General features: G+C 45.9%; 1 protein-coding gene across 1 annotated transcript in view; it reads right to left on the bottom strand.

The window, feature by feature from the left end:
• Positions 1-10722: 10722 nt before the first annotated feature.
• The window catches only part of LOC107125793 (oocyte zinc finger protein XlCOF6-like), a gene marked incomplete at its 3' end in the record, with an annotated part of 10211 nt that continues 7722 nt past the window's right edge, over positions 10723-13211 (bottom strand). The window contains exon 3 of the mRNA XM_015429255.1: positions 10723-12299. Within this exon, the coding sequence (XP_015284741.1) occupies positions 10723-12299 (1577 nt within the window). The remainder of the gene's footprint in view (positions 12300-13211) is intronic.

Below are 13211 nucleotides of genomic sequence, written 5' to 3' on the forward strand. Positions count from 1 at the left end.
TAGAGCTATTCCAAGCCACAGAAAAGTAATCCATCAAAACCTTAACATGATTATGTTAGCAAAGACGGAAAACAAAACAGTGGCCCACAGACTGGAAACGAAAACACTAACTTTGCATTCTAGTTCCGAAAAACAGAGACGTCAGAGACTGTCACAACTATCAGACTATCAGACTATACCGTTAATTCCTCATGCAAGTCAAGAGATGCTAAACATTTTACAAAAAGGACTGTTATCATGTATCGAAAGAGAAACACCAGATGTTCCAGGTGGATTCAGAAAAGGAAGAGGCACTTCAGATCATATTGAAAAGTTACGTTGGTTAATGGAGCACAGGAGAGAATTTCGGCGTCACCAGAGGTCGCCATGACTCCTGGTGCACACATAAACACACACACATACACACACATATAAAATGCAATTTTTAAAAAATTACAAAAATTTCCTAGCTTACATTCCCACTTTTGACTGTGGGGATCAAGAAAAGCTATGGTTGATTTTAAAAGAAATGGGGGTGCCACATTCCAATGGGCAAGGGAGCCAGACTAAGATGGATTCTATCTCCCTGTCTCTTCAATCTATATGCAGAAGATATTATAAGGAAAGCTGGATGAGATTTAGATGAAGGTGAAGTGAAAACTGGCGGAAGGAACATTAACAATCTGAGATATGCAGATAACACCACATTACTGGCAGAAAGTGGTAAAGACTTGAAATAATTACTAATGAAGGCTAAAGCAGAAAGTACTAAAGGAAGATTACCTCTGAACATCAGGAAGGCAACAGTAATGACTAGTGGGGAATTACGGAAATTCAAGTTTGATGATGAAGAAACAGAAATTGTTCAAGACTTCCAGTTCCTTGGCTCCATCATCAACCAAAAGGGAAACTGCAAAGAAGAAATCAGGAGACTGAGAAGGCCAGCCATGAAGGAGCTAGAAAAGATTCTAAGTGTAAGGATGTGTCACAGGGGACCAAGATCAAGTTAATTCGTGTCATACTATTCGCCATTACTGTGTGTGGCTGTGAAAGTTGGACAGTGAAGAAAGCTGACAGGAAGAAAGTTGATTCTTTTGAAATGTGGTGCTGGAGGAGAGTTTCGAGTTTCTACAAATACCGTGGACCGCCAAAAAGACAAATACGTGGGTTCTAGATCAAATCAAGCCTCAACTCTCCTGGAAGCTAGAATGACTAAAATGAGCCTTTAGTATTTCAGTGACCTTACGAGAAGACAGGAGTCACCGGAAAAGACAATAACACTAAGAAAAGTTGAAGGCAGCAGGAAAAGAAACATGCGGTGGATTGACTCAATCAAGGAAGCCACGGCCCTCGGTCTGCAAGTCCTGAGCAAGGCTGTTCATAAGAGGACGTTCACAGGGTTCCCAGAAGTCGGAAGTGACTTGATGGCAGTTCACACACACACACAGAGAATTGCCTGGCAGGAAGCCTTAGGATAAGGTCACTGCTTGAACGAAGTGAGTGAAAACCCCTCACCTGCTCTGCCTGCCTCTTCTCCTCTGCCTGACTCAGGAGGAACCCTTCGGCCAGGGCCACTGCCTGGGAACTGGTCTCCGGCCCGCATCCTCTGACCCAGGACTGCACTTCCTGGGGCAGGATGGCCAGGAACTGCTCCAGGATCACCAGGTCCAGGATCTGCTTCTTGGTGTGCCTCTCTGGCTCCAGCCAGTGCTCACAAAGTCCACGGAGCTGGTTGCAAACCTCTCGGGGCCCATCAGCCTCGTGGTAGGGGAACTGCCGGAAGCGTTGGCTGTGTACATCTGCAGTCACAGTCTCCTGAACCAAGATCTCTGGCACAGCACTTTCCCCAAATTCAGCACCACTCCCTGCTTGGACAGGATGGGGACCTTTCCTGGATGTCTTGCGAGTTCCAGGGCCTTCTGGGTCCTGCTCTTCCATCTCCTTCCACTTTCTCGTGGGTTGCCTCTGACTCTGGACAGACTCACTTATTTACCTGGCTGTGAAAAGAGAGAGGGAAAGATATCAAAAAGGCAGAAAGAAAACAAAAGAGAATGGAGTTACATCACTGACCCTGGCGAAGAGAGACACGTGAGGGTTACCGTGGTGAATCAGAGTTTGTGGATCGGGATTAATGTCACTGTTCTTTATTACATTTCACGGTTTTTAAGATACGCCTGTTTGGTCCTTCAGGCAACAAAAACAACACTATTTCCCTTTTTAAAGATCTATTGTGGATGTTAGGAGTTTGGCTTCTGATTTCTGGGGATCTCTCTGTCTATGTGGGTATATCTCAAGGTAAACTGGAGCCCACAACAAAGCGACTGGTAAGGGCTTAACCTTGCAGATAGCTCCTTAATAGTCCCAAAGGGCTGGGCAATATCAGAGGGGAAGGGGCAGAGGGGCGTCAGGCCTCTCCAGGTCAGGGCAAAGGGGCTGCTGGGGGAAGAGATGAAGGAGAAGGCAGTGATGCGGTACAGCTCCTCAACAGCTTCCTGGCTGCTGTGGTTAAATGGTGCGAGTAAACTGAAAGTAAATCCTGGAAATAAAGACGTAATGCTGTTTGAGAAGGCAGACGTCTTGAAGGACGTTATGCTCCCCACTTTCGATGAGGTTGAGCTAGCCCTCGCCGACTCAGTTAAGAGTGTTCATGTTATACTGGGCCCAACATTATTTCTGGAGAAGAAAGTTAATGTGGTTGCGAAAAAGTCTTTCTCCCAACTCAGCCCAGCTCGAAAAATAGCCCTTTCCCTTGATACATCCCATCTGGCCACCAGGATCCATGCCACGCGGTGACAGCGAGAGTAGACTAGTTCCATTGCTGGTGGGAGTGTCCCAAGGTTCAGATCTTCTGCCCAAATATTTCTAATTACAGGTTGCGCCCTCCAACTGCAACCCTCTTTGTTCCTCCTGAAACATTGGAGTCATTCTGCCCCTAATGGGCTTATGAAAGGGCTAAAAGAATTATGTCTTGCGGTTGCTAGGAATGTTATTGCATTTCACTGGAAATCTAAGAAGACTTTACAACTGAGTGATTGGTATCTGAAATTGTGGGACTTTTTTCTACAAGACAAAGTTTCCACTAGTATCCTTCGATCTGAAAATCGACCCATTCCTGACAATCTCCAAGAAAAATGGATGCCCCTCTTAGAAGCGTCAGCAGCACATAAAATTGACACCTCCCTGTTTGCGCTACATAAACATCAGGATCTACTTTCTTATTTTTAACTATTTTTTAAATTTAATTTTTTAAAAAAGAAGAAAAAAAAGAGAGTAGACTAGTTCAATGCCCTGTACGTTGGTCTCCCCACAAAACCAATTCAGAAGGTCCGGCTGGTGCAGAACGCCGCTCTTATCGGGAGCCAGAGGGAGCAGCCATATTACTGCTGTTCTGTAGTCCCTCCACTGGCTGGCCTCATGGGCCTTTTCCGTTCTGGCCCCCACAAATGAAGAAGAGTTAAAAGGAAGCCCTTGTAGCACAGTGGAGATGTCAAGAAGAAGAAGAGCTGGAATTTCACACCTGCACCCTCACTGCCCGAAGGTGTCTCAGAGGAGCTTACAATAGCCTTCTCTTCCTCTCCCCACAACAGACACCCTGTGAGGTGGGTGGGGGATGAGAGAGTTCTGAGAGAGAAAAATTCTGTTGACTGAAAAAGTTTTATTCAAGATATAAGCTTTCATGCGCAAGCACACCGTATGGAATGGCGCTCCAACAGTCTTACGAAGAAACGTGCACAGGTACAGACTGATTTTTCCTTTCTTACAAAATGCAAAAACCTGGACTATTCTGAAGAAGTGTGCTTGTACACAAAAGTTTACGCCTTGAATAAAACTTTGATGGTCTTAAAGGTGCCACTGGACTCAAACTTTGTTCTATAATTAAAGTAAATGAAATAAATAATGTAAAAAACCCCCAAAATCAATACCCCCCCCCCAAACTGCAGATGGGGGAGCACTGGCCTAAATGTGGAGTATTTGGGGCAGCCAACCAGCACGAATGATTCCTCCCTTGTGATCACCCCTGGGCCTCCCTCGGCCCTCCACGGCTCAGAACTTATTTTGATGTACAGAATTCAGATCCCGCCCTTCAGCCCCTGCAAGTGACGCCGTGGTGGATGCTGATTCAACCAGATCTCTCTCCTCCTCCCTCTCCCCGGAATGGGGCTCGAGGGGGCTTCCAGCATATCAAATGCACCCGATAAAACAGGACAAAACTTTAAAAATATAAAATGATTAACCATTCATCCCGGATAAAATCTAGCATCCACCCTCAAGCAGGGATGCGGCTGGCCGGGGCACCCCCACCATCCATCTACCAGCTGCCTCCCCCAACCACGCGAGAGCAGAACTTCTGTCTTCGGAGACTGCATAGACTTACTTGAGAGTAAACCTCCCCAGGCTCCGGCTGCAAGGCTTTTCCCGCTTTGGCGTGTCTGAAGCCCCCCCCCCATTTGCCCTCTCCCTTCCTCGGCCTCTCTAGCAAACAGCTCGGCTGCTTTAACCCTCTCCCTGCTGCAGCCATCGTGGTCAGAAGAAGGAGGCCGAGAAGCCGCTTCCCAGTTCCTTGCTCGCATTGTCCCAGTTCCTTCCTCCTCCACCTCTTCCGAGGACTGGGAAACTCAATAGAGCGGGGGAGGAGGAGGTTAGACTTTTTTTTTTTTTTTAAATAAAGGAGCGTTCGAAAGCAAGACATTGCAAGTAGATAAATAGGGACCACTTCAGTGGGAAGGAAACAGCGTTCCGTGCACCTGGGTGTTTAGTCATGCCGGCCACATGACCACGGAAACGTCTTCGGACAGCGCTGGCTCTTCGGCTTTGAAACGGAGATGAGCACCGCAACCCTAGAGTCGGATTCGACTGGCTTTCGAGCAAGGGAACTTTTACCTTTACTTATTGCCCCGCGGGGGAAAAATGCAGGACCCCAAAGACCGGCAGGAAGGGCCTGTCAGGGAGTTTGTTTGCCTAAAAAAGGGACACCTCTCCTCTGCCTCGTTGGCGTCTAGGAGCAGGCCGGGAGGGGGGCTGTTCCTTTTCGCAGGGGTTTTTTTTTGCATCTGAAGCCGCACACTGGTCTGGGGGGGGGGGCTGGGAGGTGGGTTGCACAAAGGAGCCGCAGAAAAGGAAAGGGTTGCGGCGCTGTAAGGGACGGCTCAAGTCAGGTTGCCAACCTCCCTGTGGGGTCTGGAGATCTCCCAGATTTATTTCCCCGCTCGTCAGAAAAGGGCTACTTGGCAGGGTGGACTCCATGATGACATTAGACGACTCCATGATGACATTAGACACACACCCCCCCGCGTGGAGGTCCCGTTCCTTCCCAAACCCCTCCATAACTACTTTCCACCTCCCTATCTTCAGGTATTTCCCACCCAGGAGTTGGCAACCCCAGGCAGATGTGCAAGCAAGAGGTGTGTGTGTGTGTGTGGGGGGTTTAAAGAGAGAAAGGGTGCAAGTCGGATCTAGATGATTTTAAGTAGATTCTCATGAACATACATTTTTACATTGAAACGAAATAGGACCTCCATCCTATCTATTTTGTGATCCATCCTGAGCCCGCTCACAGGGAGGGTGGAATATCACTTTAAATAAATAGTGTAGACGAGGGGTGTCGAACTCATTTGTTATGAGGGCCAGATCTGACAAATGAGACCTTGTTGGGCTGGGCCACGTGTGTCATAAAATGTAATGCCAGGTAGCGGAGATATAAACTTTATAAAGGGCACGAACACAAAGATTTTTTTTTACTTAAAATAAAAACATGCTTCAAACAGTAGCTCTGTAAGCTGCAAACCTATTTTTGATTTATTGACAGTCACCACAGAAATCTCATGCTGGAGGGACCATTGTAGACAAAGGGCCCCACGGGCTAAAATGGAGAATCAATTCAGGGGCATCAGGGGGCTGTTTTTTGAGGGGTTTTTTTAGGTAGAGGCACCAAATTTGCAGCATAGCTGCTGATGCATCTCCTTAAATCCATCCCCCCCAAGTTTCAAAAAGATTGGTCCAGGGAGGCCAATTCTTTGGGCCCAGAATGACGTTCCTCCCATCCCCCACTGTATCCAACGGAGGGGGAAAAATGCCTTCTCAGTTAACTTGTAAAAAGGTAAAGGTTCCCTTGCTCGAAAGCCAGTCAAGTCCGACTCTAGGGTTGCGGTGCTCATCTCCGTTTCAAAGCCAAAGAGCCAGCGCTGTCCAAAGTCATTTCCGTGGTCATGTGGCTGGCATGACTAAACACCAAGGCACACGGAACGCTGTTACATTCCCACCGAAGTTGTCCCTATTTATCTACTTGCAATTTCTTGCTTTCGAACTGCTAGGTTGGCAGGAGCTGGAACTAGAGACGGGATTTATACCCCGCCCTACCCCGAAGGCTCAGGGCGGCTGAACTACTGACCTTCCACAGCCTGCAGTTCAGCGTCTTAACCACTTGAGCCACCACTTGTGGGTTGAGGCAAAAATTCTTGTACTTCTGGCTAAAAATTTGTGCACTAGCACCTCCTAGCACAGCTCAGAGGGAACCTTGGTAGTTGGAGGCTAAGACAAAACAGGAGTCTTGATTCTGAACCATCTTAAAGGCTTCACGTGATTTTGTTGCATTAGTTTATTTTCTAGGCATCTGTACCTTGCTTTTCTCCCCCAATGGGGACCCAAAGGAATTTACAAGTATGATTTTCCTCACCTGTGTTTTTGTCCCCACAACAACTGTGCAGGGTAGGTTAGGCTGAGTGACTGGCCCCAAACCACCCAGCAGCTTCCAAGGCAGAGTAGGGCTTATAAACGTGGGTATCCCAGGTGTTCGTCCCCATGCTCGAGCCATGGGGTGCATGTGTCTTCGTGGAATGTCAGGTCTCCAAGTGGGAATGAACTGCAAGGGAAGGAGTGGGAACACACTTGAATCTGGAGGAGCGGGGTGTTAAGAATCCCTAATCCAAGGGAATTCTTGGTAGGGGCCGGCAGAGCACAAATTAAAAAAGAAACCCCAAACCCTGGGGTGTCAGTCCACACACTCCCCAGTTCAGTATCTGCCTCCAGCTCCTTGGACTACCCGAACTGTCAGAAGGTAAGGGGCAAGTTTCTAATCTTACTGGGATTAATCAAGGAAGTCAACCCACTTGCAGAATGAATGAATCCCTACAAACCATTAACCAGGTAATGTGGTCACTTAAGGTCTAAGGCACTGGAATAGGACTGAAGCACTTGGAACACGGAACACCCAAATATAATCAAAGGATATTTATTAGAGTGTGCAAGAATATTTCAAATGAACACAGCAGTGAGAACTAAAACTCAAAAGAACTACAGTTAACTAGCTACACATTAGGTCAATTACCAGATGTTACATTCCTGGGTTGAAGGCAGGCAGCAAACCATCTCTCTCTGATCAGAGAGCAGGTGGCCGGACAGAAGCCCGGTCCGTTCGAGGTTAGCTCATCTCCTCATGGTAGCATGTGTTTAGCAACAATGAGTAGTAAAACTAAACTTTTCAACGCCTAAGATCTGAGTGGGCTGGGGCCCTTTGTTGTTGTTCAGTCGCACAGTCGAGTCTGACTCTTCGCGACCCCATGGACCAGATCACGCCAGGCCCTCTTGTCTTCCGCCGTCCTCTGAAGTTTGCTCAATTTCATGTTCGCTGCATCTATGACACTGTCTAACCATCTCATCCTTTGCCGTCCCCGTCTTCTTTGATGACCTTCAGTCTTTCCCAGCATCAGGGTCTTCTCCAGTGAGTGCTCCCTTCTCATTTGGTGGCCAAAGTATTTGAGCTTCAGTTTCATTATCTGGCCTTCCAGGGAACAGTCAGGGTTGATTACTTTTAGGATTGACTGATTTGATCTTCTTGCAGTCCAAGGGACTCTCAAGAGTCTTCTCCAGCACCATAGTTCAAAAGAATCTATTCTTCAGCACTCAGCTTTCCTTATAGTCCAACTCTTTAGCCCAATCTAAAACCAGACCATTAAAGTTATGTTGACCTGAACCTGTGGATGGCTCAGGAGGGGGCCTAGTTTATGACCGGATGGAGGGGAAATCAGCAGTTTAGCCCATCTATTCTTGCACTTTGAATCACAGCAACAATTGAAGGAGTGTGAGATGAATTGGCACCAAGCCCTGTCGTGGTAAAAAATGTTTGTCTCTGTACCTGAATTGTTATTCAAAGGTCACAGGGTCAATTTGCCAACTGTTCGCTATCATCAGCCAGTTGATTTCCATTTGGTCTCCCCCCCCCCAGATTAATATGTGGTCTGAATTGCTTTTAATGAAAGAACAAGAAATTAGAATCATAGAATCACAGAGTTGGAAGGGGCCATAGAGGCCATCTAGTCCAACCCCCTGCTCAATGCAGGATCAGGCTAGAGCATCCCTGACAAGTGTCACTGCATCACACTGGCTGCTCATATTTAACCTATGGTCCACCCACACCCCAAGATCTTGTTCACACACACTGCTACCTAGAAGTGTACCCCCCCACTCCATATGCGTGTTCCTCATTTTTATGTTGTCGAAGGCTGAAAAACAAAAAAGGCTTACATCAGACAATAGCACTACAGATAAGATTAGAATTTCAACAACCTCCTCAGGAAGCAGGAAACCTCCTCAGAAAACAAAAGAACGTCCTCAGGAAAGCTCCTCCATTAGTATGTCCATAGCCTGGGGAACTCCTACAAGACAATGACTCAGCCCTACCCCCACCTTCTGGAGTAGATATAAATTTACTGCCTACCATTTTCTTCTCACCTTGACACAGAGAGTATTCCATTTTTCTTTTATACCTCTGAGGATGTCAGTCACAGTTACTGGAGAAACGTCAGGTTCTACAATGCCAAGACCACGGCCACACATCCCGGAAAATCTACAGCAACTAAATTCCTAATTTTTGTTACCCAGATGTAGAATTTGGCACTTATCCTTGTTAAACTGCACACAACTGTTCACATCTGCTCACTTTTCCAAGGTGTTCAGATCTCGTTGAATTCTATCTCTGTCTTCTGGTGTGTTCACTGTTCCTCCCAATTTGGTGTCATCTGCAAATTTCATGAGTAGCCCCTCCACGCCCTGATCCAGATAATTTATAAAAATATTGAAAAGTACCAGGCCCAGAACCAAGCCCTGTAGCACCCCACTGGACACCTCCCTCCATTCAGATGAAATACCATTGACAAGTACTCTCTGAGTGTGGTTCTCCAACCAGTTCCCTATCCACCTAACTATCCTAGAGTCCAGTCCATGGGCCTCTGGTTTACCCATCAGAACATCATGGGGAACCCTGTCAAAAGCTTTACTGAAATACAGGTAAACATCAACAGCATTCCCTCGATCTACAGGTCCAATTTCTTGACAAGTGGTTTGGTGCTGATGAATCACAGTTGGTGGAAGAAAAGGGATGATTTAGGAGGTCTGGTCATTGACAGGTGGCTGATGAATCTGTGGATGGTTCACAATTTTTGTGGTGGATTGAGCTAGTGTTGAGGGCAGTGGCTCCAGTTCCTTGGAGCGTTTATATTCTACGGGTTGGAGAGAAAAAAGTTGCTGATCGACTATAGTGACAAAGTATATTTTCAGAGAGGGAAAAGGACTACTGTTGAGGAGTGGGGAGGGAGGGAGATGGACAGGAAAAATTTCTCTAAATTGGGAGGCGTACTGAAGGTGGATTACACACAGTGAGTCAGTACAGTCAACAAAACAGGACATTCACACTGCTCCCAACGGACCAATGAAAAGATGCCACAAATTACAGGTAGGAGGGGGAGCAGTGTGAAGCCGTATGGAAGGATAAGCTTTCTGAAGTTGACATTAGCAAATTTTACCAGTTTTGGGGTCCAAATTACCTTCAATTTAAGGCTTTTGCTTCTAAATTCTGTTTATGTTTGGGACAACGTACGTCTCTGAACAGCTCTATTCTGGAATAAATCTTCATATATCAAAAGTATGTTCTCAGTTTATAGATACACACCTAACCAGCACACTCAAGATTACTACAGCACAGAAACTGACTCTAGATTTTGATGCAATAATTCAGAGAAAGAGAGGTCAGTTACCAAAGACTATAAAATAAAGGAAATAATGTAAGACTCTTAATTATTAACCATGTTTGTATACTGTGTTAAAAAATACTGTTAATTGGATGTGCCTATGCCCTTTGTAAAGCTCATATCTCTGGTACCTGGTATTACTTTGTGTGGCAACATGGCCCAGCGAGACAAAATGACATTTATATCATATCCTCTAATAACTGAATTTGAAATCCCTCCCTGGGCTAAGAAGTTACAAGACTTTTCCTGGTGTGGGTTCTTCGATGCTGTTGAAAATAGCCATGCTGACTAAATCTCTTTTTATTCAAATGGTTTCTGCCCTCTCTGGATTCCTTGATGCTGTTGAAGATGGCCACTGTGCTTGAAGATGGCCACTGTGATTGAATCTCTTCTCCCACTCTGAACATTCAAAAGGCTTCTCCCCTGTGTGGGTTCTTCGATGACTTTGAAGATTGCCACTGTTGTTGAATCTCTTCCCACACTCTGAGCATTCAAAAGGCTTCTCCCCTGTGTGGATTCTTCTATGTTTTTGAAGAGTGCTACTCTGACTGAATCTCTTCCCACACTCTGAGCATTCGAAAGGCTTCTCCCCTGTGTGAGTTCTTAGGTGAATTTGAAGACTGCCACTGTTGCTAAATCTCTTCCTACACACTGAGCATTCAAAAGGCTTTTCCCCCGTGTGGGTTCGTAGATGACGCTGAAGATGGCCACTGTGACTGAATCTCTTCCCACACTCTGAGCACTCAAAAGGCTTCTCCCCCGTGTGAGTTCTTTGATGCCGTTGAAGAGTGCTACTTTCACTGAATCTCTTCCCACACTCTGAGCATTCATAAGGTTTCTCTCCTGTGTGGGTTCTTTGATGTTGTTGAAGAGTGCCCTTCTGACTGAATCTTTTCCCGCACTCTGAGCATTCAAAAGGCTTCTCCTCTGTGTGAGTTCTTAGATGAATTTGAAGATTGCTACTGTCACTGAATCTCTTCCCACATTCTGAGCATGGAAAAGGTTTCTCTCCTGTGTGGATTCTTTGATGCTTTTGAAGAGTGCTACTGTCACTGAATCTCTTCCCACACTCTGAGCATGGAAATGGTTTCTCCCCTGTGTGGGTTCTTTGATGCCGTAGAAGATTGCTACTCTGGCTGAATCTATTCCCACACTCTGAGCATTCAAAAGGCTTCTCCTCTGTTTGGGTTCTTTGATGCTGTTGAAGAATGTTACTGTCATGGAATCTCTTCCCACACTCTGACCACTGAAAAGGCTTCTCCTCTGTATGGGTTCTTAGATGATTTTGAAGAGTGCTCCTGTGACTGAATCTCTTCCCACACTCAGAGTATTCAAAAGGCATCTTCCCTGTGTAGGTTCTTTCATGCTGATGAATAGTGCTACTGTCACTGAATCTCTTCCCATACTCCGAGCATTCGAAAGGTTTCTCCCCTGTGTGGGTTCTTAGGTGATTTTGGAGATGGTCACTGTGACTGAATCTCTTCCCACACTCAGAGTATTCAAAAGGCATCTTCCCTGTGTAGGTTCTTTCATGCTGATGAATAGTGCTACTGTCACTGAATCTCTTCCCATACGCTGAGCATTCAAATGGCTTCTGCCCTGTGTGAGTTTTTAGATGACTCTGAAGATGGCCACTTCTGCTGAATCTCTTCCCACACTCTGAGCATTCGAAAGGTTTCTCCCCTGAGTGGATTCTTTGGTGCACCAAAAGCTGTGACCTGTACATGAAGTACTTTCCACACCGAAAACATTTACATGCCTTCATTATATTGTGCTTTGAGAAATGTACATTACCCTTTTTTCCATCCAAGAACATCATTCCGCTCTCTGAACAGATAAAGCGCTTCTTCCCTGCATGAATTCTTTGGTGTCGAAGAAGGTCTGATTTCTCTGAGAAGCTCTTGTCACAGTCTGAGCAGCTATAAGGTTTCTCTTCTGTATGTGTTCTTAAATGTCTAAGGAACTCTGTTCTGCGAATCATGGTCTTTCCACACGTCAGGCATTGATGGGTCTTCTTTCCACTGTGCATTCCGAAATGGACATTATATTGGGTTTGATCGGAGAAGTTCATTCCACACTCCAAGCACCTGTGTGTTTTCTCCATCATGTGAGCTACTTCTTGGAAATCCTCCCCTTGGCAAGGAATGGAGTTATCCCTCTTCTTCCCCGTGCGGCTGACTTTCTGCCTCCTAGGCCTGTGTTGAATCCTGAAGTTTCTGCTCACATCTTCATTCCTGCCTTCATCTGGCGATAGATGATACAGTTCCTCATCCTCCTCATTCCTCTGATCATTCCCTGCTGGAATAAAAAGAGAGAGAAAGAGAGAGAGAGAGAGAAAGAGAGAGAGATCCTGTTAGAATTCACACAAGGAAGTCTGATCTGCACCTAAAGTTGCAGCCACACTCCAAACATTTCAGTGACTTCTTCCTGCTGTACACTGAAGTATACAATCAAATACAGTTTCAAAATACATTAATCCTCCTGCATCAGAGACGCTTGGTTTGGACTCTGACCATTTCTACGGCTCCCCACCTGACTAATTTAATGTGAACTAAGTGCTCTTTTCCAAATGAAGCTCTTTCTGCACTCCAAACACTTACACAATTTCTCTCCTAAGGAAATTTGCATCCACAAAATTATGTTTATTCTATGATTGGAGATATTTGCAAAGGCCACACTTCCATTTTCGTTTTCCCTAGAGTAGATTCTCTGGTTATGATGGAGGCCTTTGTTCCTTCTTATTTTGATTGACTTTTCTTCTTGGACTGAGATTTTATGGAAACCCCCTCCTTGTCAAGGAATGGGCTTGTCATGAGCCCAAGCCTACTGTAGTGCGGCCTACAGGCTCTAGAGAGGCCTAGTGGCTCCAGGGAAGCCTGTAGCAGAGTACCTATCAGGGCCTACATTTCCCAGGTCTCCTTTGGACACTGGGGTTGGCTAACAGGGGATTGGGAGGGAATACTGACAACCAGTAGAATAGGAGAGGGTGTTGCCTAGGAAGAAGGGATAAAAGGCCTTGCCCAAAGTGGGGTTCACTCCTAGGAAGCAGAGCTATTGTGAAGCTGTTGTAGATGGAGGGATCCCTCATGCAAAGAAGCCGAATGCCTAGAGAAGGCTAAGTACAGCATAGTCATATACATTAGGGTTTCTTATTTTGCTGGTTTACCTACCTACTGTTATTTTATGCCAATAAAGGCTAACTTGAACTTG

Source organism: Gekko japonicus, unplaced genomic scaffold (assembly GCF_001447785.1).
Source record: "Gekko japonicus isolate JY-2015 unplaced genomic scaffold, Gekko_japonicus_V1.1 scaffold3644, whole genome shotgun sequence".
In the NCBI taxonomy this organism is placed as follows: Eukaryota; Metazoa; Chordata; class Lepidosauria; order Squamata; family Gekkonidae; genus Gekko; species Gekko japonicus.